The sequence below is a fragment of the Pieris napi genome, chromosome 11 (assembly GCF_905475465.1).
Source record: "Pieris napi chromosome 11, ilPieNapi1.2, whole genome shotgun sequence".
NCBI classification, from domain to species: Eukaryota; Metazoa; Arthropoda; class Insecta; order Lepidoptera; family Pieridae; genus Pieris; species Pieris napi.
In genome coordinates, this window is record NC_062244.1 from 8,903,112 (window position 1) to 8,930,683 (window position 27,572).

The window sequence follows — 27,572 nt, forward strand, 5'->3', positions numbered from 1 at the left end:
TTCCATTTGTCCTTCCTTTCCGAAGAACGTATTTAGGTCAAAGCTCACCGATGTCCAGATTGAGCAGTCTATATTCTGATAAAGGAGTTAGGTCTGGATATCCATAGACGCACACATTTAAATCGATTTTTAGTTTTTGTAATTTTAATTGTTTAATATTTGTATTATCTCTACGTAATTGTCAGGTTTGCTGTGGTTCTTTTACCAATGTATCAGAGTGCCGACAGTAGGCAAGCTTTAAGCAATAAAGAGTCACGAGATTTATAAAATAACAGTGATATGAACGTGCTATGCCTGTCGTGCCCTGCCGTGTTGCTCATCGCCTTGCTTAAACGTTAATTCAGTTAAAGCCAATATATGTATATTTCTTCTTGTATTAAATATATAGACAATTCACTATCCATCTTCTGTCTCATTCATTGACTTATCATTTTTTTAAAAACCTATTCGTTTTTTTATTTTTTCACTATCCTAACAATAACGAGCTCAAAAGTTGATTCGAGTTCGCGTCATCAATTTCGTCTATTGATTTTTAGTTTTATAGAAATTGCATTATAAAGGTTCACACAAGTTTCAATTTTCTTTGATAAACACTTTTCTAAAAGAAAATGTTGGATTGGTACTCCGAATCTACTGCTCAAAATCGTAAGAGAAAACTAAAGCAAAAAATTAACGTTGGATGTAATTTTTTTGTTAGAAGGATAATAAAAAAATTACATCGAATTGTAATTAGTCGTCTCTTCATAGAAGTCCTTATTACATAATTATGCAATATAAATAATGTAATTAGTGCGGGCTGTGAGAAGTTTTCGGCTACAAGCCTCCTGGCAGTCAGTTGGAATGATTTCTCGCTGGATGTGGTGGTGGAAGTGGTTGTAAAGCTGGATTGGCAACTGCTATGATGCTATCACCACGAGCTGCTACTACTTGAGGACGGGATTCTTCCGTTTCCTGCAAAAAGAAGAATAACAGATTGCAATAACAGACTCATAATTGTTTACTCTGTTTCCTACATTATTTCAACTAAATAAATACCGTAACTTGGGCTGGTTATGTCTATAGCAATACTGACTTTAATATTAGTTTGTGATAAGTTTTGAAGTTACAAAGTACTGGGTCTGAACTTTAACTCCCAATAGCGATTCTGACAGGGAACCCGATTCCAATGAGTTTTTGTTCTGCGCGATCAGCTTGCGACATCAGCACTACGGATTTTGAGAGAACTACAACGTATTTGCATACAAAAACGTCGGGATCTGAATTGCTGTTGCTATTAGAAGTTAAAGATTCTCAGATATTTAGAATTTACGTTTAGAACATATCCAATTTCACGTTTGCAAATACATAACACATTCGACGTTACGTATGTTTGACTTTTCAATCTGATAAATGCGTATACATATTATATTGAAATCAATTTCCCACGCTCCCATTGATTTTCTCTTTTATAATATAGTAAATATAAATTTACAAAAATACTTACAGGCGGTGGAGTACTGGTACTGGAATATGAACACCTAGAATCGGCGTCGTCACTCTCGGTCTTCATGCCCCACCAGCTGGAAAATTTTCAAGTTAAAAATAAAGAATAAATTATGGAAAAGGGAATAAATGGATATAAAAAGTAGTAATATACTAACGTATGGTTGGAATTTCTTGCGTCTGGACTGGCTCGAACACCATCATCGCCTTCCTGTATTTAAGAAACTATTAGTTTTGTAAGGCCGAATACCAAAGTGATACCGCCGCCCATTAATACTACTAGAAGGCTCGAAAGTGCGTTTCTGGCATTTTTAGAATTTGTACTCTATTTTCTTAAAGGACTCTAAGTAATACTAAATTACATAATTTACAGCGAGAGCGTCTACCACCAGGAGTCCAGCGTGCCGATGGGATTTACTTGGCGCTAAGTATGACACTCGTACATAAAAAACGTATTGGATTTGACATACGGAAGTCGTTCTTAGCATCGATTTTGAATAAAACCTATAGGATTTTGTAGCGGTGGCACAAAACAATGTACGTTTAGACGTTATCGTACAAAATACAATAGTATAGAAATGGCATTACCGCACGGTTAGATACGTGATCATTGCGATGCGCTGGATCCATTGGTCACGTGACCATGTAACTGGCGATTATTCCCATTACTAGAATTAGACTTGATAATTCTAAAATTCTAACTAATCTGGTGCTGGGCCAAAATACAAAATACATTGACTAACTGACCAAGTGCATCGCAAAGATCACGTTTCTAAGAGTGCGGTAATGTAAAATTGGTAAATTAGAACAAATAGGCTATAATAATTTATTGGATTAAATTTGACTAATTTTAATTTAGTTCATCTATAAAGCCTAAGCACGAAGAATACGGAATATAGAATATAGAAGCTATCGTAATAGAAAACTACTTAAGTTATTGTATTGATGATACGTATAGTCTTTGTCGTGAAGTTCGTGCTAAGGCAAGAATTGATAAAAATGTGCGTCTAAAAGGGCTGTTTTCTAAGTACTATAAGCAAATGAAGACGAAAAATAGAAATGTTTTTACAAAATAGTGAGGTTAGGTTCAAATATAGAACAGGAGATTCCGTTTTCATATTTAGCCAGATTCTCGTGTCTAAATTTAGATCAGTAAAAGTTCTGTTATAAAAAGCTTGCGAAAATTAATGAGAAGCAAATGAGTTTTCTACTTACCAGCTATAACCAGTACCGGGTTAGCAAAATTAAAAGTAAACGTGACGTGAATCGAGGCGTTAACGATATAACTCATGCTTACCAACGGTTAATGCATTACGAAAAATATTGAAGATAAAATGTATCGATGTTGGATCTAATAACCCTTTTGTTCCGGTTTATATTGTTTGTTCTAAGAATTCTTTTTTATTTACTCAAACAAAATATTAAACATTATATGAACGCTTGAATTGTAGGGCGTTTCTTATTTAGAAATAAGGAATAGGTGCAGCAAACGTTTACCTACTTAGAACCGAGATTTTAATCGTAATTTGAATTATAACGGATGGTGAATAGAACTTATTATTTGAACATTAAAAAATATCAAATTAAAAAAAAAGCGCCAAGTCGACTCTTCGCTATGGGCATTTTTGAAGTTATACTTCTTTAGGCGCGTTATGAAAAATTGATGAGAGTGAAATTTTACGATGCGCGCGCACCGTAAAATTTGACACAAAATTATCAGTATGAAGTTACGGTCTTCCGTGGGCAACTTCATACCATAGCATCTTTGCTACGGCATTGGACATAATTTAAAAACAACATTCGAATAATAATAGAATTTATGTTACACTTAATGTAAGAGAATAATAATAAATATTTTTAATGACTCCTTTTCCAGTCTTTGATTATTTAATTGTAATTAGTTATTTGCTTGCAATCAAAAACTATTTTTAATAATGCCAAAGAAGTATAACTTCTTACCCGCGTACATAAGTACACGCACCCTTTTTTTTGGTTTTGTTTATGTTAATGAAATAATACATTCTTTTAAAAATAGAAACTTGTAGAAGAATGGGTCAGACACATTTCCGCATCCGTCTCACGTAAATTAAGCTAAAATAAAGTAAGTAATTATTGGCATAATCGGCACTATTCTAGAAAAATCTAAGAAAGAAAAATAGAGATTGCCAAGCTGTATTAGTTGGAGTTTTAAAATGTTAGACTAGAGCTACAAAGCCGTGTTAGTCGTGCGCAGTGAGGTCGACGTGAGAGACCTGTCGCGGCCGTTTGCTTGGAGTCTCCTCTTCATCTCTTTCTCTATCTTCTGCTGGAGTGGGCGGAAGACTGAAAGAGAATATTAAATTTAATGAATTAATTGAATTTTTGTAGTAAAAAATATTTAATATTGGAAGAAAATAGTACATTTTTGAAATATTGATAATTTAGAAATTCAAACATAAATTACTGTTAAAAAAAATAATACGGACCCAAATAAAATGTATGTTAAAAACAACATTTACCCATGCTTTGAATAGTGCAATCCAGCCCTTCTGACAAGCTGTCTTGCTAGTGGGAACAGCTCATCTCTGCGCGTGAGCAAGGCGGGAACACATCGGCACATTTGAGCAGCCGCTTCGTTTACCATTACCTAGGAGACGCAATTAGAATCAATAGAGGCTTCAATGAAACAAAAATTTTTAAATGTCGAACTCAAACCATAATGCTACAATTAATCTAAGTGAGGTTGACTATTATCTATATCTGTAATTTTAAAAAATAATTTGTCTTAGAAACATCACCTTTTGTTTTGTCATGGGAATAGAAATCATAAACTTCTGCTTATCACTTTAAACAAAAAACTAAGACACGATAATATATTAGCACTATCAAATGTCAGAATATTTAAATGTCATAAAACTTAACTTAAAGTATTATAAATTATTAAATTGATTACCTCGTGTAATGTCAACGGTTTCTCCGGCTTCCTCTTACAATCGAATCGGCCATATATCGCCGCATACTTTCGTATCTCCTCCATCCTCCTTGGATCTGACTCTGGCATCATCATAACCAGCTCCAGATCTTTACACATTTTCTTTTTAGTATTCTGCGGCTTTGGTTCCAACTGTGGCAAATGCTTGCTCAGTTTGTCTGCGGCGGTTGCCAATTTATGTACATGAACATCTAGAAGAACTGGTGTTAAAAGGGGCGAAGTGCCAGATCCTGGACTGGAGCTGGAAGCTGGAGGATTGCTTTGGGGAGAGAAGGATCTCGTGTTAGGGGCTACTGGAGAGGAAGGAAGGACAATTTTGGTAAATGTATTGGTTTGGCTGTGAACAGGACTTGCGTTTGGGGCTGATGCGGTGGAACCACAGCTGTTTTCGGGAGCACCAGGGGACGGACTATACATTGGCCTGTTGTTATCTGGTGAGGCCACAGTGCGAGGTAGATTTGGCATAGAGGGTATATTTAGTAGTCTTTGGTTGCATTGGATAAAAGGATTTTCGGTGGGACAAATATTTGGAACGATTGGTATTTGGAAGAGGGCAGGGTTGTTCACCCATTCTTGGAGGGCTTTTTGGAGGCGTCTAACGTGTAGCGGTTTTGAGGCCATTCCAACCAGCGCCATGATTTCGAGGAATTCTTCCTCACCAGCGTCGCAGAGTTGCTGTACGTCATCTCCACCTGAAATATAATACCTTTTTGTAAGCGAATGAATAATTTAATTGTTTTGGGACTTAAGGTCTTGGATTTATTCGCGTACCCATATTTCAAACTTCTCTCGAACGACTCCAAAGCAGTCTATGCGTCAAGTGATTTAAATAATGTACATAATTGTAGCCGTTCAAGAATCTGTATTAAAACTCTAAATATATAAATATTTCGATTCGATTCAATCGATAATATTTAATATTACAATATTAAAATATTGTTGCAATGTCTAATCCAAAGATGGTAATTGTTCTTACTTTTTCTTATGAAGCTACAAAAAATTAACACATGTGAGAACTAGCACAATAAAAAATACATTCAATTCAAGAGATAAAAGGTCATCCCCAATCTTAAGTTTTTCTAATCTCCTTAACGACATTAATATGCAAAATATGTAACGCTGCAAGTTCGTTTCGTCGGTATTGTAAAAACACTATTTTAATTTGGATAAATATGCTAATTCTTACGTGACCATTTTTCGAATAAAAAAAACAAAAGACGCAGGACCGCCGGCCGAACCCTTCCTTAAATCAGTAATTGCCAGCATTATAGAAAGGAAAAAATAAATTTGCATGAGTTGCCTGCGCAGTTTTTTGTATGGAATTATATTTTTTGATTTCTTTCTTCGAAGATGATGAGAAGCAATTTTTTTCGATGTTCCTACGCTTGTGTTTTATTTTCGTGTGATTCACACATAACTTTAATTTAGTCTAGAAGTATGTAGCGAAGTTATCTTTATATACATATAAAGGGAATCAATTCTTAATAAATTTTATATATTATACTAGTTTATATATGTAATAGGTATGAATATGTAATATAAGCGCATGTCGTTATTAGCCTCATGAAACTGCCTTATAGGAATAATAATAGAGATAGGAAATAACTTAAAACAAATATATTTAATAAAAATTCTTTAGAAGTGTGCTGATTATGTGCTGATTGAGATATGAAATGAACAAGTACTGACACTATCAACAACTTCTATATGTTCGCAGAGTGAGTTCAAAGTAGCGATATTGTGTATCTTATGTATTTTTGTGTATCTTATATATTTTATTTTTAATTTCGCCATTATCGTATTGGCTTAGTACTGTAAGAATAATGTATGTATTTTTGTGAATTGAAGTACATACAAGAAATAAATGAGTTCATATATTTCATATATACCAGCGTGTATATTTGAGCTTTACCATAAATATATTTCACAGATACTAACCCATCTCCAATAAGGTGTCATAGTATGCAAGGAGACTTGCTCGTTGCATCACCCGATACAACTGCAACTCTGCTTCATTAGATGGCGCTGATGTCACAACCACTGGAAAAGAGAAACAAATGTTGTCTTTTACTTGAAACTGGCATAAAATTAAAACTATTGCCATAATATAAAAAAAAACAAATGTTGTCAGGTATTTTACTATACAAAAATAAGATTGTTTCTATATCCTTTTATTAATTAAATAATTAGTCAATTGTGATACATGTGTTGCTTTTTAGTTATTATATATAATAAATACAAAGCCAAAATATTAATGTAAAATAGTATTAATGGAACGGAAATTAGTTACACGAAACAAGGGAAGATTTAATGAATCAAACTATGTTTAATTTTGGAATTAGATTGGGGTTTTTAATTATACAATTATAAAACTGTCGACTTAACAAAATAATTAATATTACTTCTATAACTTCTAAAATGTTCTAAACTATCTTTGAACAGAAGTGCGAGATTTTTCATTTGATTCCATTTGATTTTAGACATATAATCTATGATTATATGTCTGGTTGCTAAACGTAACCGCAGAATTTTTACATCCTAATTTACTCAAACATCTTTTAAATTGACAGCTATATTAAAATCGATAAGTCGACTATGGCCCAGACGTATGCGTGCAAATAATAATTTTCGTTCTGGCTCAAATCGCGTGCAACAAAAAACAACCCTTTGTACCAACCCTCGTAATAACCGAAAAGAATCGCTCCAACCGTTAAACGAAAAAATAGATGAATAAGAATATATAAGATCCCTTTTGTTGAAACGGGTTTGCTTCCCGCCAATGCGATGGAAAAATATTGATCATAGACAAGCGACAAAAAATGTTGCCACCCCAAATGAATAACCCTCGAACACTATTGGTTTTTGTCGTATGAAAAAATGTGGGGTGTGTCGAGGCAGGTAAAAAAATTATACAAAAAATATATACTTGGTGTAAATATGTAATTTCGATTCAGTGGTTAAGTTTTTATACGTTTGTGTTAACTATATTATGTGTTCTAATTATAAAGTATAAACTAGGTTCAGAACAATAGTTCTAGATAAATATATCACACAGATTATAGAAAATTCAAATACCTATTAAATGTACACGTTAAAAATCCACAAAAAACTGAGTATTCAAATTCTCTCTAGCCACAGATGAATTTTGTCACAACCTTTTTGTCATTAATAAAGTTTTTATTATTTATTATTAAAAAAAAATATTTTCAAAATAACAATTTGAAAAGAAGCGACTAATTAGAATAACAACTATCATTAATTCTATAACATTACATTAAAATAGAAGTCGTATGTAACCATGTATGTGAACCTAAAATTATCTCACAAACAAAAAATGCTTTAAAAAAATCTTGACTTTTTTGCTTTACTAAAAGAAAGTGTTCACAGACACAAAAAAAGAGTTCTCACTACGCCGCGATGTCCAAAAAACACATTTGCATAATCTTTTTGCATAAAAAATCGCCACTAGCATCTACTATGCAAATTATATTTTAACTAGATGAAGGGGTGTGAAGCGACCACATGGCAACTCCATTGTCTTTTTTTTATTTTAACTTATAAAATTGTTCACGTAGTCCTTCCGAGTTTGGTTTTGTATTAAATTAAAATAAAAAAGTTAATTTTATGCACGTCTCACGGTGTCTTAAATTTTTTGTTGGCAAAAACATTTGATTATCTTCAAGATGTTTCTTGTATGGAAATAAAGTTTTTTCTATGTTTTAAAACTCATAATATTTTTATTACTCTGGTTATAAATTAAAGCAGCTGATGGTACCTACTACGATGACTTGGAAGATAAGAATTGTATGTACGTAACGAGAAACAAAGACTAATAACAGATTAAAATAATAAATTACGCGTATAATGTAAACAAATTTTACATTTGACCAAATTAAAATATTACAATGCATATTAAAGCGACATTGATGGTTTACTATATTAAAATGTAACCCTAAGTTCCTAGTTAATTAGCTTAACCATACTTATGATAATCCCTCTAAGTATTCAAATCCGAATTACCTACCTACCTACTTGATGCTGAGGAAAATTTTAATACTTCAAAAAATTATCAAGTTCGATTTGACACAAAAGATACTATCCAGTCGCTGTTGTACTCCTTCTATTCATTTTGTTAACAATTTAATATTCAATTGTTTAAAAATAAATTGTCTTTTTTAGGTTAATAAAGAGCTTTATCACATTGTCAACTAAGCATTAAAACATACAGAAAATAATTTATAAACGGAAATTGACATTTTATTCCTTAAAAAAGCTTTTTAACGGATTGTATTTATGGTTATTTGAGTAACTAGGCTAGTTAACGATTACATAGACGATAACATCCTTCAATGTGAGTGAATGGTTCTCGCTGAAATACAATTATTTATTTCATTCGATACATATATTTATTTGATTCCTTACAATACATAATAATACCATACAATAAGCTTCTAATTTAGGTATGTTTTAATAAAACTTCTTTAACGGTTGCGAATATACATTATTTACGAATCTTGACCTTTCGATTGATTTTTAACAGTAGGTTATCGATATGACGTGTAATTTTTGGATGTCCATGTTTGTCACCAACCTCACTACATAAAACTTGCCAACAAAAATTGTTTAACGAAATATAACTGGTCACCAACGTCAAAATAATAGGGCTCATGGATCATAATAGCTTAAATCTATATAAATAAAAATTTATCGCAGAATATGTTGGTAAGCGGAAAGCTCGAAGATGGCTGAACCAATTAGAATAATTTTTGAAGTTATACTTCTTTTGGCGCGTTAGGGAAAAATGATGACAGTAATTTTTTACGATGCGCGCGCATACCGTCACAAAAATCCGAAACCCTGACGTTAGCTATAGTCAACATTTTAGTTTTTTTGTGATGTTTAAATAAACTTTATTTAACATAATGTTCCATGAAAATATAAAAAATAAAATAAAATATGTTTATTATGGAACATAAGAAGCTACAGGTATCACTTATTCCACGTCATTAAATTTGAATCGGTAGACATCCCTAGTCATCGGCAAGGAAGACAGAGGCCAAGACAAAATCCGGCGTAAAAAAGCTCTCGGTACTCTCCTAAAATAGAAAATCATCATACAAAATGACTATGGCAAACCACATTTTAAAACAAATATCGAAAATTATTTAGAAGTAGCCTGTCTAGCACCAGTCCCAGGCTACTGGAAAATCGTTAACTTTATAGTAAGCCTAGTAATAGCCTTTATAGTAATATTTGTTCACAGCTTTTCTTTAATACGAGCAAAGATAAGGCAAAAATAAAAGAGCCTCTGGGATTTTATTAAATATTAACTTACGTTGGTAAATATAGCTGCCAATAATATTACAGCGAAACGATGTTCGCGGGGGTTGCTATTATATAAATAGAAACTTATTAACACTTTATACATTTCATTATTTTACAAATACGAGGCTCAATACGAAAACATAGTATTTTTTGATCATTTTGGAATCGGTAATATTCTTTTTTTTTAAAGTATTTTTTTTTTGTAATGTGTCTACTTGCTTTTGTTTTCTACTCCAACGTCTGACATACCTACTCACAATAAATACTTCGTATTGACTGACTGCATGAACCAATTTGTAAGCATATTAATTCGTGTAGACTAGATATTATAGAGACTATTTAGTAGCAAATTAGTATTTAGACTGGTTTTCACCTGCCCCAAAACAAATTACATTTTAAAAGTAGATCTTATTCTTATTGTGTAATATCATTGTCGTCATCTCATTACCGCATCTTATTACATCTGCATCTATATCGTGTGAAATACAGCTAATTCAAATACGAAAGTAATTAGGCCCCGTCTTCCTGCTTACCCAACGCCCCTTGTCTATGCTTCTATAAAACCTCATTCATAATATCTCAGATAAACAAAAAAACGTTATTGAAAGAGAAAAAAAACCGCTAATGACACTGACAGTGAACGGGTGACGTTTAGAATAAGATAGCGGATGTGTGCATGCATCTGATTAGGTGATTAACACTTGCGGTGATTGATATGCGTAATATGGTTTATGAATATTAATACTTACAGGTTTAACGAGTGAGAAGAAGGGTTAACTGTCGTGCGAAGACGCTGTGTTCGCGGATTTAAAATAATAGGGTTTGAATAAGAATTTATAAAACATTGTGTCTCCAGTATTTATAGGTTATAAACAAAAGCTTTGTTAACGTTCTATAGGACAGAGCTATTTTCTGACAGAACTTTGAAATAGTGTAAAATAAGGGTAGTATTAGCCGAGTGTTTAAATACAAAACCCTGACGTCGTGTGTTTGAACCCAAGTATTTAGCAATAAGCGCAATCAACAGTTGGAGCGGTCGAGGAAAGAATCCTGTGTAAATTAGCATGTCATAGACTAAAAAATCAACGTGTCTCCTATTTCATTCACCTAAGACCAAAATCATTAAGGAATGTAAGGCTACTGGATTATTATTACATTATATTAATCATCGCAATAAAAGAGCAGTGTTGGCCTTGTGGCTTCAGCGTGCGACTCTCATCCCTGAGATCCTAGGTTCGATCCCCAGCTTTGCACGAATGGACTTTCTTTCTATATGCGCATTTAACATTCGCTAGAACGATGAAGTAAAACATCGTGAGTAAACCGGCTTACCTAAGACCAAAAAAGTCGATAGCGTGTGTCAGGCACAGGAGGCTGATCACACTGATGACAAATTATCATGAAACAGATATCTGAGGTGCAGACCTAAAAATATTGTAGCACCCATGATTTATTTTGTAATTATCTCAATAATAAGTAGTACTATGATGTTAGAAAGGGCTAGTGATATACTCATCTGCTATCATTAACAAAAAATCCTTTGTTTCTTATAAAACGGAAATCACAGAATGACTAGACGATTTACATACCAAATTGACCCACAAAAAGCACCGGCTCCTATATTTTTTCCTAGCGATCGAAAGTGATATTCGGCAGGTGGCAACACTTTTTCTAATAATTAATCAGTGTTGCATCTGTTTTGTAATTACAGAGCGAAGGGTTAATCAAATATAATAAAGAAATTAGATTGACGGACATGTGTTTTTGAATTTTGATATTGAAGTTGTAATTATTCCTAATTCAAAGCAAGATATAAACATAAACTTTTAAAAAAGATTGCCAGAAACAATATATACCTAAGACATTGTTTCTAAAGAAAAATTGGTTACTGTCCAAACATCCTAAGAGTTTTTACTAGACAAAGTTACACAAGTACATGGTAACCCTAAAAGGGGTCAGCAAAAAGTCACTCAATCTACTCTTTTACTTGCTCCCCTGACACACAAAAACGTAGGGTTGCCAAGGTATTTTGTTTAACGCCAACCGATGTTTTTCTTTTTACTTATACAAGTCTAATAATAAATACATGGCTATTATATATTTACTCTACTCTAATTATTACATCAATAATACACCACAACTATCACAAATAATTTCATACATGGAATAATGGAGTATTTTCAAGTTCGCTTATCTCAAAACGCCACTAAAAGCCATAAACATACCCCGAAGCGCCACTTAGACCCTTTACACATGTTTCCATTAAATGAAAAATTGTCTAATTGCTATCCTTCGAGAGCTTCGGGCACCGTCGTTAGCACCTCACGTTTTTTAATTGAAAAAATGCGGGGAGAGGTAATTTTGACCACCCTCAGAAGGCGAATAGGGTTGTCACTTGGAAGACTTAAAGTTTAAAAAAAAATATACATACGTATTAATAGTTCACTTTAACAAAAATGAGTAGGATTACTAATAAAATGTCTCTTAAGTTCGATAATTGTAAATATTGCAAATTAAAGCATCTATTATTAAACAATGTTTTAAACTAATAATATAAATGGAAAATCAATTCCTTAAAGGCCGATAACGCAGTCGGGACCGGTTTGCCCCCTGTTCTATAAAAAAAAATGCGTGCGTACAAAGTACATATGTCAGAAGTGACACTTCTTTGGTAATTTTTTTTAACTCTTGTTCATATTTATACAAATCTAAAACTTTAGATTTCCGAGACTTAGAGGGAGGGAAAAAGGATGATATGAATTTAATTATTTGATAGGAATTTAATGAATTTAATTGTCATTAAAATATTAAGTGTCGCAAATTAATAGAAATTATAAATTTATTTCTTCGATACTAAAAATACGTGGCATTTTAATTTACAATTCGTCATTTGAGGTTTCAATAAATTATTTTGCATAAAATATAAAATACTGATATTTCATAAATTCTCTTTACAAATTTAAATTAAAATAGAATTTCTATAAGGTAATTCACCCTTCTCACTCTCTCTCAATCGGTTTCAATCGCTCTCTCGCTTTTCTTCGACAAAAACGCTGCACATCTACGTGACGTTCCGTAAAAATTTTACCCTCATGCGCCTAAAGAAGTTTCACTTCAAAAATACCACCGATTTTGAAAGCATACTAATTAATACAATTGTCATTCTCGTCTTCAAACCTTGTTCGTTTTCTTATATTATTAGATCAACGACTTCAGCATCCAGTAAATGTGAGTAAAAAAATATGTTGCACAATTTTATTTTAAAATACCAAATCTATTACGATCTCAACCCTAGACCAAACGCGGCATCTGTCAGTCAAAGGGTTGCACCCTTCGGACACTTGGCTCCCAATATGTTTACTTACCGACACTTAGTTCAGTTACATTCCACGTAATACAATTTACAGTCCACATACAGAAGTGAAGAAAAAAAAGTGCACTAGCCCACACAGTAGGTTTTCCTGTGGCCTGGAAGTCATAGCCTTTTGACATATTTACGTTACTTGACATAATAATTTCTACATACACTTAGAATTTTATACTTAAACTGTTGTACAGTAAGAATACTTATATTCTAACTATATAAAATACTCAGCATAGGACAAGTTGAGAAGATGTTTAAGATTTTTTTTAAGAAAGTGGTCAAATATGAAAGGGCCTCTGAAGGAGAAAAATCGTTGGGTTTGCGTTGTGTAGGATCTTATTCTTAAGTTTACTACATTAATTTGTACTAATCTATGACTCTTAATAAAAACTGTGACGGCACTCATTTACGGTTTAACTTAGCTGTGAAATTTATCTACCCGACGAGATAACGACTTTAAAAAAATTTGGCTGGCTTCCGATACGCTAAAGATTTAAAAATCTGTTTAATACAATAAATAATACATTAGTGAACAATCCTGACAAAATTAAAGCTTTTAAATTGTAATTATATCAATTATTTTCATAAGTTTATCAAAATGTCACTCATTACTTAACCTGTTTAAATTCCAGTTGTGTTTTTTGTATAATGATTGTTTTCTTTTAACTTACAGAGAATGCCACAATAAGTATATCAACAGATGCATGGTCCAGTAATTTTTTATCTGTCCACATCCTCTCATTAAGAACATTTTACCATCTTCCCGGAAGTTAAATATGGGGTCATTTATTCCCACACAGAGCACCTTACGGTTAAAACAAACTAATAATTTTGATACTGGCAACCCTTCCGTATTTTTTCTTTGCGTCCATTCAATCTGTATTCAACCTCTTCCGTGAGAACATCAAACATGACCAAAGAGTCTATAGACAAAAAGAGGACTCTATGGAGGTCTAATAAAAAACATAAAATTGGGGTCGCGAGTGGACTGTCTTCATAAAAAGAGTTATTGCTTGGGAATGAATAATAAAAGGCCTGTTCCTCAATGAAACGGAATTATCTGATATCAAAGTAAAGGTGGTACAATTTATGATCGAACAACACAAAGAAGTTGCAAAATAAAATATTAACAAACGATTATTTTCTTCATCTAGAAATAATATTTTTCTGAGGCGTGTCTTACTGACTATGGTTAAAATCTTTTCATTTGATTAAATATTTTTATCTAAAATAAAAGACTGACAATTTATTTATATATACTACATGTTTGTTTTTATCGATGTTAATTACCGCAGATGTAGAGAACGCTAGTAGTTGCTATTGTTAATTAAGTTTTTTCCTTCTGCCTCCCTCGGCTACAGGTGTTGGATAAAAACAGACAAATAATACAAACGCTTGCGTTCTCACGAGGTTTTTTAATACTTACGACTGGTGCCGCAATATGTACATGATCACTTTACTGCAATAGAGATGTATTAAGACAAAATATGAGTCTTTAAAATTAAAGAATTGCTGTGTTCGCTTTAAATATTTCATTGTACTTTTAAATAAATTGTAACCTTAGAAAAGATATTCCAGATATTGTACAGCGTAAAGATTGTGTGAACATTGTGAAATTTTGCTTAGAGTTTAAGGTACGTGCGTTTGAACCCCGGCGGCAATTTGCGTATAAAAAAATATGCTTTATTGTTAGATATTATTTAGATAAATAAAAACAGGAAACAAATTTAAACATAGGAGCGTAATTTTACCGTTTGTTTTTTCAAAAACCCACTAATTTTATTTGAAGATAAAGTATCTTTTTAACTGCAATAAAATCAATCAAAATCAAATTATGTAGAAGCTCAATGAAATTATTTTAATGACAAATGAATTCGAATGACACATGTTATTTCCGATTCGGTAAATTGTAGATCTCAAAAAAATACATCCTCACCCACAACTCAAATTGACAATTAAAAAGAAATAAAACAAATCTCTATGGTCCTTAATGTCAAAAAGAGCGGGAAAACAGACAACTGACGCTTTTTTACAGCAACAGGTGGCAAAGGGTTAACTTGACTAATGTATGCGTATTCTTAGAGAAAGCGTGAAAAATATAGTCAAAACATGTGGTTAGATCGTTAATTAATTAGTAAAGAAATTGAAAGTTAACCCCTTCAAGGAAGTATTAGAGCCATTAATAAAACTTTCCATTATCTTTTTAAAATTAAGTTTTATATAATAAATATTCAGGTTTTTCTTTCATGTTTGAACATGAAGATATTCTTGAATATGTGACAAATGAGGTAATTTTAAAGAATTGTATCACGAAGACTAATCAATAAGTCAAAAATCAATTGTCAACACCTGTCAAAAAAGTAAACATCAATAGGAATATCTGTATCAAAGGTCTTTGACCTTACCATTGATAAGGTCAAAAGAGTCTTAACTGATCTGAATAAGGCCCACGTTTGTAAAGCTTTTCACCCACAAAGAATTGTTAACATAATTGAGAGTATATTAAAATAAACGCGTTTTATACTTGTAATAGGGTATAATTTTGTGTGGTTATAAAATGTGGGTCTGTCAGTATGATTGTCCGTCAAAATTGTGAAACATCTGCCAAGCAGCTGCCGAGATTAGATCGGACTTGTCCGTTCCTTCAAATCACCGTGGTCGCGGAAGGGTTAAATTTTTTATTCGCATTTAGTAATAAGATTTATTCAATTGTCTCATTGCTAAGGTGTGGGTCAACTTGGGACTTTATTACCCGCGATAGAAGCTGTAAGTAAATATAAATATTGATTATTTTGGTGTATTTTCGATTGACACCTCAAATCTGGTGTAACCTAAAGGTGAGGCTTATAAAACTATTTCGTCATAGAAAGCGATGTATCAGAAAAATAGAACAATGTAATGGAATGGGCTTCAATAATAAATTCTACGAAAATTATAAACATTGCTTATAAAACTTTGTCCGGTCGACAACACCCTAAGGTATAAGAAATTAACAGATTAGTTTTTGCCGTCGAGTTGCAACCAGCCTTTCGTTCGCTTCTTTTGATAACGAAATGTAAGCTTTTTCTCGACTTGAATTTTCATGAGCACAATATTTATAGAGTCGTAATTATGTGGTGCCTCGCGCCCTTTCCATACACAATATTGTGGCAAAAACTATTCGACGAAAAAGGCGTTTCGAAGTCTTAAAAGCCGTTGACACACCTGCGGATTTTCGGCCATTTTCGTGACACACTAATTAGCCATATTTAACCTACATTATAAAAGGTATTACAAATAACGAGTGCCGAGACGTTTGGTGAATTACTGAAAAAATTACGTTTATAAGTACATACTATATATATGTACCGAAATTTAAAATAATAGTTTAGTTTAATTAGGTTTTGTTAAAAGTTGTTATATTAATAAAAAATATAAGTTCTATCGGGCAATTTTTTGTTATTAATTCTTCATAATATAATGGTAGGAGTGAAATGACAAAGCAGCAGTAAGAAATAGAGGAATTCCAGCAATGCAAGCGCTGTCTTTTATGTATCAGGGATCCGTGGTATGCTTTTTGAAAAATGCGTTTGTTTAATTCAGTTCTGTTTTGGTAATATAATACTTCCTCGTAATAATTTTGTATCTAAACTTCTTTATTATATTTTTATATCTAGGGCTTAGGTTTCGCACTTATTTTACTTTCCTACAGTATATTTATTATTATTTCTTACTAGGTTTACCTAAGGTAATCTGTTGCCTACATACTTTCTTATCTGTTTACATTATTGAGCACCCTGATAGTAATCCGTAAATACCACGTATTCTTTAATTAAATATCTTTTATATAGTAACTTGTATCAACTTGTATCAAGTAACAAATTGTATCAAGATAAGAAACAATGTTACTTGCAAATTATTGACTAAATAAGAGACGGTATACGATTTCAAAGAGTAAAGACAGCACGATTTTCAAAAGTATCTTTGACAGTTATTCTATAAGGAACTCAAATGTACACATCCTTTCACAAACTTGACCATCGTTTTTATAGAGACCGTCGGTTTTGGGTGTTTTTGCAAATCCGATGAAAACCATAATGGCATTTTATCGTGCATAAGAGATGGTATCATTAATTATTTATAATAGGCTCTGCAGTTCGCTAAAGAAACTTGCATCTGTAATTTTTCGCTGCAATTTTTTTACCAGTGCGGAATTTTTTACGTTGCAAGATTGTTAATAGGGTGGAACTGGGTCGTGTCAATCATTAAAGCGGGAAAAAAATTTAATAGCCTGTGTTAAGTTATAGCTGTACTCCATACATGGTTAACGTTATTCTAACTAAATAAAAAATATTCTTATTATTTCACAATTACGTCGCTTGTCCGGTCTTAATAAGAATTTTTAAGTTAAATTCTTTCGATTCTGATATTAGTGGGACGAAATTATTACGGATGTTAACAAGAATATTTTAGAATGACGCTCTGACTAGAGCTCTGAAAGATTAAGGATTGTGATTAATTTACAATAATATGATTGATATTTTGACGTTTTATTAGGAAAATATTTGTTGGAAGTAGAGGGTAAATGGAAAATATTCAAAATAATATATCAAATACTAATCGAAGTGTCTGTTTGCATTATTCTTTTCTCAAGCAAGTTAGATTGATCACAGGTAAATAGCTAAAATGTGCGTTTAACTATGTAAGAATTTCCAAGGAATGCGCAATAATGATAAAAAAACAGCGATTGAAAGCTGATAAAGCGCCGGTGCCTGCCCTAAATGATCGTGGGCACGCGCATTTTACACTAACTATCGCCTTATACAGGTTATTATATAAGGCATCAAGTCATTGGTAGACTGTAAGAAATTAAAATATACCTCTTCCGTACTCCATTTGTTCAAAGACTTGATAACATCAATGAGATTATTGAGAACGTGTTTGTTTTCGAAAAGATAATTAAATCTGATCCATAAACTGCCAGTAAAACAAATCATCCGTGTAAGTTACTTGATTTTTCAATCTTTTAGGAACGTTTACGAACGAAAATTTTAATGATTTTACTTAAAGCAGTTGAAATAAAAAGTTGACTATGTATCCTTAAAGTTTCTCCTCAGACCTGGTAAAAGCTTTCTCACAACAAAAAGTTCTGAGTGAGAGAAAATGAAAGGTGTATGAGGATCGGACAAGTAAAAACCTTAGCAGCAACTAGTTTTGCTCGTTCCTATGAAGAAATTAAGAAAATATTCTCTTCAATAAATTTCTTTTTTATATAATCGTTCTTATAGTATTTTGGCTCAATAAAATCTTAATATAATGTATTACTACTTCACCCTTAAGTAATAAGTAGGCAGCACTATCGCAAAATAGTTGTAACATTTGCTACATTAAGTCAAAAAAATATATAATGTTCCTAGAAAATTCACACAGCGAAGCGTCTTGATTTCTATGAATTTTGGAAAAATTATAGCCGGCCCAGTTACCACGGGATCGACAGTAGAGGAGGGCTGCATCTGAAAGGTAGTTTTTGCAAAAAGTGGCACAGAACAAGGAGCGGTAGAAATTTCTCGTCTCGGAAATTAAACAGATTATGCGTGCCAGCGGAGTGAGTAAGTCAGTAAGTAGTCGAAGAAACCTATGATTTTAATAATCCTACAATTACTCATGTTTCTAGTATATCAAAGTTCATACAGTTTCTTCATGTTTCTAGTTGTGCCTTTTAATACATTTTTCTATTTTCTTCGTTCCCTTTAAAACTCTGAACGCCGACGGTGCACCAATGGACTTTTGCAGAAACCGACATGTCTTTGAACCTAAATATCGACGGCTTGTGTCAGGCACAGAAGGTGCCATAAAACTAATGATCACGAAACAGAAATCGTAATCGACAAGAACAAGACCAATGTTTTTAGGGCCACTGGTTTTATTTATACATCGTCTATATTTGTGTAGTTGTAAAAAATAAAAAATATTTTATTATAGAAATGTCCTATTAAAATATTATCTATTAAACTCTCCTTTGATTTTATTGAGTATAAAAAAACCAAGGTCTCGTGCATTGAGCGCCATCCACACGTAAGATGGGATATGACAGATGCCTCAGGCGTACCATAGATTACCAACCACGAGGCTATTTGCATAAGTGTATTCAAGGAGCCCGCGAGTACAATAGTTTGAATTGTATTAAGTGTTTTGTTCCTACACAAATATGTTTTAAAATACGGCAAATTTTTTAAAGATAAAAACAGTAGACTGCTATGACGTGTTTTTTTTTATTTCGTTTGAATACACTATAGTGAATTAACAAAAGTATTTTACCAATATCCATAATTACTTATTTAGGATCTAGAAACAGAACCAACGTTTCACAAGCAAGAATAAGACAATACTGAAGATACTAAATATTAAATTTTGTATTGAATTGATTTAAATATTGTTGTTTTGTTCGTAATTACGTCTGTGTATTTTGTTTTTAAATGTGTGCGTAAACAAAAAGCAATATTACCCATAAGTTATATTTATTGGTGTCTTGGAATGGAGTTCTCTAATATGGTCTTTAGTATATATTAATTATACACTGAGTTAATAATAGAGTTATAAATTCGCTAAAGAAGTTATATTCTACGATTATAATAGATTATTGTTTTCTTTGAAAGCAATAGAACAAAATTTTCTTTTGAAGAGAAAATATAAAGAAGAAAAAACGCATGTTTTCTTTTAATTTTCCTTACACACAGCGGGCTTTATATCTTCGGCCGGCTCCAGCCCGTCTACAGCGCTTAAAAAACTTGCAAAGAACGAGTGTACAGCCTTAATAGGGATCCTTATTGGGAAAACAGCTTTTTCATACATACCATAAATCATTTTCATTATTCTACTTTTCATATGGAAAAAGTCTTTTGAAATACTTAAATAATAATTATTGGATGAAGCTTCGGTTGGAACATAATATGAAAAAATTGTGATCTTTTATACGTAGACCAAGATAACAACGGCGCTTTGCAATTAATGCAACTTTTTTTTAAATATGCAAGTCTCAATTAGTTGAGGAATCTTTTATCACTTTAATGACAGTGACGGCTATTTGGGTTTATAGTACGAATTATTGCAATATTATTCATACATATAATATATATATATATATGTGTGTGTGTATGTCGAATATATATTAGTTGAAACAAAGTAGTGGAAAAAGTTGTTAAATTTAAGATTTATAGTAGACCGAGGCGAATCGGATCACTTTTTCTTTGAGGTTGAGTAAATCATACTAAAGTGCTATATAATGTTATTTTTATTGATAAAATCGTAAGAAGTAACAATAACCTATGAAATAAATATTTGAAAACTTAAATCATACATATATTCTCTTAATAAGCTATTAAAAACTAAAAAAAGGAAAATATCCGAATCGCCCCAACTGTCGGGGTGAATCGGATCGTGCACAAAATATAACAAAATTTTAAGGTATAGTCTTAAATAACTTTGGAATCAGTAAAAATATATAATAATAAGATCAATTTTAATTATTGTCACATGATTCATAGATATATTATGGTCCTTTTTTCTGTTAGCTCGTGAACGGTACTGAAAAACTCTTAGCAGCTTTACGCAAGCTCAACTCTTTGTTCTGGACTTAATTTACAGCCTCTTTCATTTTTTCTTGACACCATTCTCCGGTGGTCATGAAATAAATATGAATCAATAACCTCAAACATGTAATAAATCAGTTTAAAAGTATCATCCAATTCGCCCCTAAGGATATGATCCGATTAGCCCCATAATTAAGACTTTTGAAATAAATATTTTAGACGTTAACCTCTAAGATTATACTTAAAAGCGAATTGGTTCTTTAATATTAACACCTTGCTTAACAATATAAACCAAAGTAGTTAAATTTTAAGACAAATCCGTCATATGACACAAAGAAAACGTAAGTACGTAACCTTAGATTAGCGCCAAATTGCGACACACACAAAAAACCGAGTGGCTGACGAGCGACATTGCCACTGATCCACAAGCGCGATCGAAATACTGCTTATGTCGGGAGGTGCTCAGTAAATGGAGAGACACAAAACGCCGGTTGAGTGCGTTCTATGTGAATGTGATATTTGAATTATCAACAGATTTCTAATTTTGATCCGATTCGCCCTGTGATCCGATTCGCCTCGGTCTACCCTACGATCTAAATTACTTCAAAAGCAAGTAAAATAGAATAACAAATAATTTTATTACATATAAGAACGCATTTGAATAGGCCAAATGAATAACACATGCTGAACCACGCTAACGATTTACATTTCGCGCGCTTTTTTCGCCCGCCATTTTATTTCATTTCGTTTTTTAGACGGCGCAAAGCACAGGGTTATTATCAACTGCACGTTCAAGATATGTTTTTGCTTTTGAATTTCATTCAAATGTTTGCATAAAAGTTGGTTTTTATTCTGGGTCAGCATGTTTGCATTCAAATTTGTTTGCAGCTTGGAAAGAAACGCATTTGAATAGTTTTCTATGTTTAAAGAAATTCGTTAAATTTATATTAAGAACGTTCTAAGGAGGTTTTAATACAAGTGCTTTTAAAGACATTTTAGCGTCTCAAAGAGTAAACATTTAATTTAATGAATACAAAAAAATATATTAATTAAGTAGTAATTACACAAACCTAATTTAGTTGAAGTGATCACTAAAAAGCTTATATTTAAAAAGACAGTTTAAATGCTGTTTATAACAAACCATAAATATTTTCATGTCATTATGTACACATTTCTGTGTATTTATGGAAAAATACTCTTGCTGATGTGTCACACATATCGATTTTTGAGTAGTCATAACGGTTTGCTGAGATGGTTTTCTCCACAGTTCGTGCGTTTGATTGAGTCGCGACTCAACCCCATTGAGTAGCTTTAGCATAAGAGTTGCTATTACTCACTAGCTAGGCACTTTTCCTGTTAGCTTTCTGTTCTAGGTTGTTCTACCTCACCATCACACTCACAAATTGAGCTGCTCGTAGATTTAAATATTCGAAAATGACATGTTCTTCTGTTCACTAGGTACCTACTAACCAAGCATAATATATGCTATGTTATACAAAATCCCTTTTACAAAATCTTGTCATACACAATTCTAGACAGTACAGAAAATTGTGTATTGTATTTAAAAACACAATGAATGCAGTGCACAATGGATAGTTTTTGCGAAACCGCATGTGAGAATCGTTTTTCCTTCATTTCCACGGTTTTTCCTTCATTACCTACATACTGTGTTGTTTTTATTGTATTTAATGTTTAAAGAAAGGTTTTAATACTTTAAGATATTTGAGACTTTTAATGTTTAAAGAAAGATTTTAATACTTTAAGATACATATTTATTATTTTAAATGCATTTATTGTTTAAAGAAAGTTTTAATACTTTAAGATATTTGAGACTTTTATTGCATTTGATGTTTAGAGAAAGGTTTTTATACCTTTCAATTAAGGTTTTAATTTTTAGATATTTGTGATGTACAATAATTGTTTATTAACTGATTATTATAAAAATAAAACAAATGAAGCAAACTTACGTTGTTTACAAACTACAAAAAGCGGAAATCTTTTTGTAGCTATGTTTTTCAGCCAATAACAAACAATACAACAATAAAACACTAGTTCACATGTATTTTTTCCGGTTTGTATGAAGTATCAAGACATTTCAGTCGCATACAACATTAAATATCAAACAAAAAGCCCGTTGAAGACAAAGAGCCAAGACCCGGTGGTGTAAAAACGCAAATTACACCGGTAACGGCTTCCCATCCCGCGTTTCTTTGAATCGATGCGTTTTTCATCGCGATTACTCGAAGCAAAAAGATTGTAGGATTGTGATGAGTTCACTATGTAATCAGTTTTCTTGTTACTTTCCCGCGGTGATTGTACGGTGAGGTTACTACGCGATTTAAAGCTATGCAGTGTACGAAGGAGGTGACCCTATGATAATATTTCTTGAATCAACGATAGTAAATAATGTTGAGATAATACGGTCATATAAAAAGCAATGTATCGTGTCCCCATGTTGTACGGACGGCACCGCTTTTCATGTTTGTATGTAAGACAATTTGTTTGGGCTAATTTTGTGGTCCAAAAAAAATAAGATTTTCATTTTTAATTTAATATATCTACGTATTATGATTATCTTTTCATTCCTATATAAATTTAACACAAATAGAGTATTTACAATAATCTTAACTTACATTAAATAATAATTAAAAAAGGTATGAATAGAAAACTCAAATAAACTTATAAACTTTGGTCCCTGCAGTGTACCTTTAATTATTATGATAATATTATTTTATCTAAAATTCTGGCTCCATTAATAAAAAATATATTAAAGTTAAAACTTAAAACATACGAATATGTATCTTAATTTTGTAAGTGTGAGCTGCACGCGTATCTTATCAAAACGTCATCGCTACGAAACATCCATGAGTGGTCAAATGTCATGATGCAATGTCAGAGAACTACCGACTATTGTATGTTTGCTTTTTTTATTATAGAACGGGGGGCAAACGAGCAGTCTCGCCTAATGCTATGTGATACCACCGCTCATAGACGCTTAATGGTAGAAAGGTCGCTACTTGTGTATACAGTACGTTACTTTTGGCAATGTCTGGACTTAGAGGTCTCTATCGAATTTTGTGTTCCAAAACTAGGCTGAGAGGTTTTCTGTCATTTAGCGTACGACACAGAACCATTTAAACAAATAAAATAATTTAATTGAACTACCTCACTTTGCCAGTTTAACTCTTTAAGTGTCCATGGAGGAGTGTAGTGTGGACTCAGTTTCCGCACTTAGACGCTCAGTTGGTCCGTTGCTTGTCAAGCCCATCCTTGCGATTCTGTAACTCACTTTTCGAACTCTCACAGCGGTTTTCGCAGCGGCGGTCGCGCTCGGAGGAGGGTAAGGAGGGAGCTTGTAGTTTATTGTTTATCGGAATGCCAAATCGTAAAATTACTGCTTCACGACTGATTTGAGCGCGACCGCCGCTGCGAAAATCGCTGTGAGAGTTCGAAAAGTGAGTTACAGAATCGCAAGGCTGGCTATTTAAGACAGCCTAGCTCCTTCCTGAAGCTCAGAATTTTTTTGGTATCATGTTCATAAAAGTTTATTTTTTTTCTTTATGGTTGGAGCAGTTAACGCGTTCAGGGGAAGGTGATTGGAATTTTAAAGGCACGGTGCTTCTATAAGGACGCTCTACTTCTTAGACTGAATTTTGGTATATTGACGTAAAATAATAATTTAACTGTTTTAAATTATATTTTGAATTTTATTTGTGTAAATACAGTACTTACAAATGCTATCTAATATGACAGGATATTCACAACATACACCAACACTGGTACAAAAAAATATTATGCGCACTTAAAATGTTGTAGAAATCATATCAAATTATTAGTTTTTTGTTTGCAAATTTATGAACGACAATATTAAAAAAAATAGGGTTCCAAATTAAATATATATGTCCCCGCTCTTTTTAATCGCTAAGGAATAGGTCTTAGTAGGTAATATTTATATCCTGGATAATATATTCAGAAAAAAAACTTAATGTCTTACAAAGTAAGACGTTAACAAACACTCCTGTTTGTCATAACGTTATTTAGGATGTGCTGACGACCGTACATACATATTCATTAAATTCCTTCATAAAAGGATAACAGCTTGCTCTAAAAAACTTCCTACACGGCATCTTACGGTTTTGTCAAAATGTCATTTTGTTTTTATTTAACAGGAAAAAGTTCACATAACATACCTATCATAGTATTCACCTATTTTTAACATCTTGTAATAATAATTATTTAAGGTAATCCACGTGATTAAAATAGTATCAGACCTCAGATCCACCCAGACACTTTAATTTAGCTGTTATATTGTAATTACGAAACTTAAATTATCAATTGACATATTCTTGGGAAACCGCAACAGGACTGCAGGACATCTAGGTACTGGCAAAATATATGTACTTACATACTATTTGGAAGTTATTTTTTTAAATATAAAAATATTTAATAAAATCCCACTCTTAAAAATGACGACTCAAAAATATTTGGTAAAAGTTTGTTTGGACTTAAGTTCGTTAGGCCATAAAATTAATACAATTTTACAGTTCGATGCAAAAATTGTAATCTCACTTTTTTTATTTTCATAATTTTAACTCACTTAAAGGAAACATTAAATAATAAAAAGCCCACAGTTAATATCTCTACATTTAACAATGTAATTTCGGTTCAGATATCTTCCTCGTAATTAGATTTAAAAAATTTTATAATAATTAAAGTACTGAAAAATAATATTATTGTGACTTACTTGTTCCATTCACGTTTCTTCCGATAATCTTATTGGAGCCGTTGGGCTGCGGTGCGGGGTGCGAAGCACGTCCCGTTTCCTCGCCCGGACTCTCCATATCCCCCTTCTCACTCGCACACATTAACCCGCCAAACTCACAACTTTTTTTTCATTAATATGTCATGACAATTGACTAACACAGAAAATAATTTAAAATAAAAATATATACACTAAATAATAAATAGAGTAAAATAGAGTCGCGTTTAAAATTCAAATTGAATTTACCGCGCGCTTCGCGTTTGGATAGTCGCAGTGACGTTTGCTTGTTGAAGCCAACCACTCGACTGAAGTCAGAGGGCCGCTAGCGGAGCCCTACGCTGCAGCTGCAACGCCCCGCCCAGCACCCCACAGCCCCTCCAAGCGACCCACACTTTCACATAAAAAAGAATATAACCGAAATTGTGTGCGTATAGTTACGTCTTTACACAAGGCATTGGTAGGGACGGAAAGGGTTTGCGAGGGTCGCCTTACACATTTTTTTAATGGCATTTATCGATCGAGTCATATTGTATGGAACATATTTTAAAGAAATGAATACGGAAATGTTTTGTAATGACTATGTAAGATTGTAAGCTTTGAGAAATAAACTTAGAATACTAGTTAAGAGAAATTTTCGCTCATCGTTCTAATAAAGTTCAGGCTAAATATAAAATATGTTGCATGGTTGTACTTACTCATTTCGTTTACTGTAGCCAATTTCTTGAACATCTTTCTTGACTTTACAAAGCCCAGTAGGTGTAGACTTTTTTATCAATACGAAATGAATTATTTTATGAAATAAAAGTCAAGCGGACATCTGTTAAATGACTCATTGCTATGATTATCTATGTATATTAATATATATTATATTATAATAAGTTATTTAACTTCAGTATATGTAGTAAAATGTTATTTATATTCACTATTTAAAATAAATCATATCAATTTGTTTTTAAAGAAATCTATAGGTACTTTAAAATCAACAAACCTTCTTTTCTCCTCCTACGAAGTACAGGTTTTCGCATATTATACGACTATAGTTCATTATTCTCGTATCGAATTCTGAATTATTAAGAAAAACAAATATTACAAATCTAGTCTTAATTACGATTCTACATATTAAGTACACCGAGACCATGATGATGTCTTAATAAAACCAACTTTAAAATGTGCAATTTCAAAAACGTGGTAAAAGAAAGCGGCGCATAGCCTATATTTATAAAACATTGTTTTTTGCAAATCAGTTCGTACCGTTGCCGCGCCGCCATTTTATAAGTTTTTTATCATTTCCGCGAACCACTTTGGCCCAATCGAGAATTAAGCTTTGGCAACTGATTATCATTTTTTAATTTGATTCCGCCACGAACGGGTTAACCTGACCTATTTTTTGTCGATTTTATTTACTCAGAAATAGGCGAGCCTGGGAAATTGTTATAGGCCGGCTAGAGCCGTTGTTTTAAAAATTAATTATTTTATGACGCAATTTTTATATTTGAATTGAGAATTCGGTTATTTTTTTCTTAAAATCAAATATGACTTAATAGTATAAGATCCCGCTATACAACGACCTTCACCGAGATGCTTATTTAATGAAACTTATTTTATAATTAATTTAATATGTCAATAAATATAATCCATATGGGTTGCCTAGCAAATTTCAGTCCAGAGTACGTTTAATTAATATTTAAAAAAAAAAATTTTTTTTATAATTTGCATGTAGTAAATTTTTTAAACTTTTTTCAATCAATATTTTTAATCAGGGTAGTATTATATATGTATCACTATAAACTTCTTTTATACTAAAGATGTATATATACTTTAGTGTCACATAAAAAATATACACATAAATAATTAATTGATTAAAAACAACCTAACGTTTGCATATTCTATGGGCTTCATACTTTCGATTGGTATAGAATTTATCTAATAATCATACCGGTGAAATGTTTAAAAAAATATTTTTTTTTAAAATCAATTAAACATACTCTGGACTGAAATTTGCTAGGCAACCCATATGGATTATATTTATTGACATATTAAATTAATTATAAAATAAGTTTCATTAAATAAGCATCTCGGTGAAGGTCGTTGTAAAGCGGG

General features: G+C 32.3%; 1 protein-coding gene across 1 annotated transcript; it reads right to left on the reverse strand.

Moving 5' to 3' along the window:
* Positions 1-656: 656 nt before the first annotated feature.
* On the reverse strand, positions 657-25,768 carry LOC125053775 (NGFI-A-binding protein homolog). Its single transcript, XM_047655332.1, has 8 exons — positions 25,455-25,768; positions 6,392-6,493; positions 4,415-5,145; positions 3,981-4,108; positions 3,735-3,804; positions 1,641-1,693; positions 1,484-1,559; positions 657-951 (listed from the first exon to the last, which is right to left on the reverse strand). The coding sequence occupies exons 1-8, from the start codon at positions 25,573-25,575 to the stop codon at positions 832-834; spliced, it is 1,401 nt and encodes a 466-aa protein (XP_047511288.1). The 5' UTR covers positions 25,576-25,768; the 3' UTR covers positions 657-831.
* Between the last annotated feature and the right edge of the window lie 1,804 nt (positions 25,769-27,572).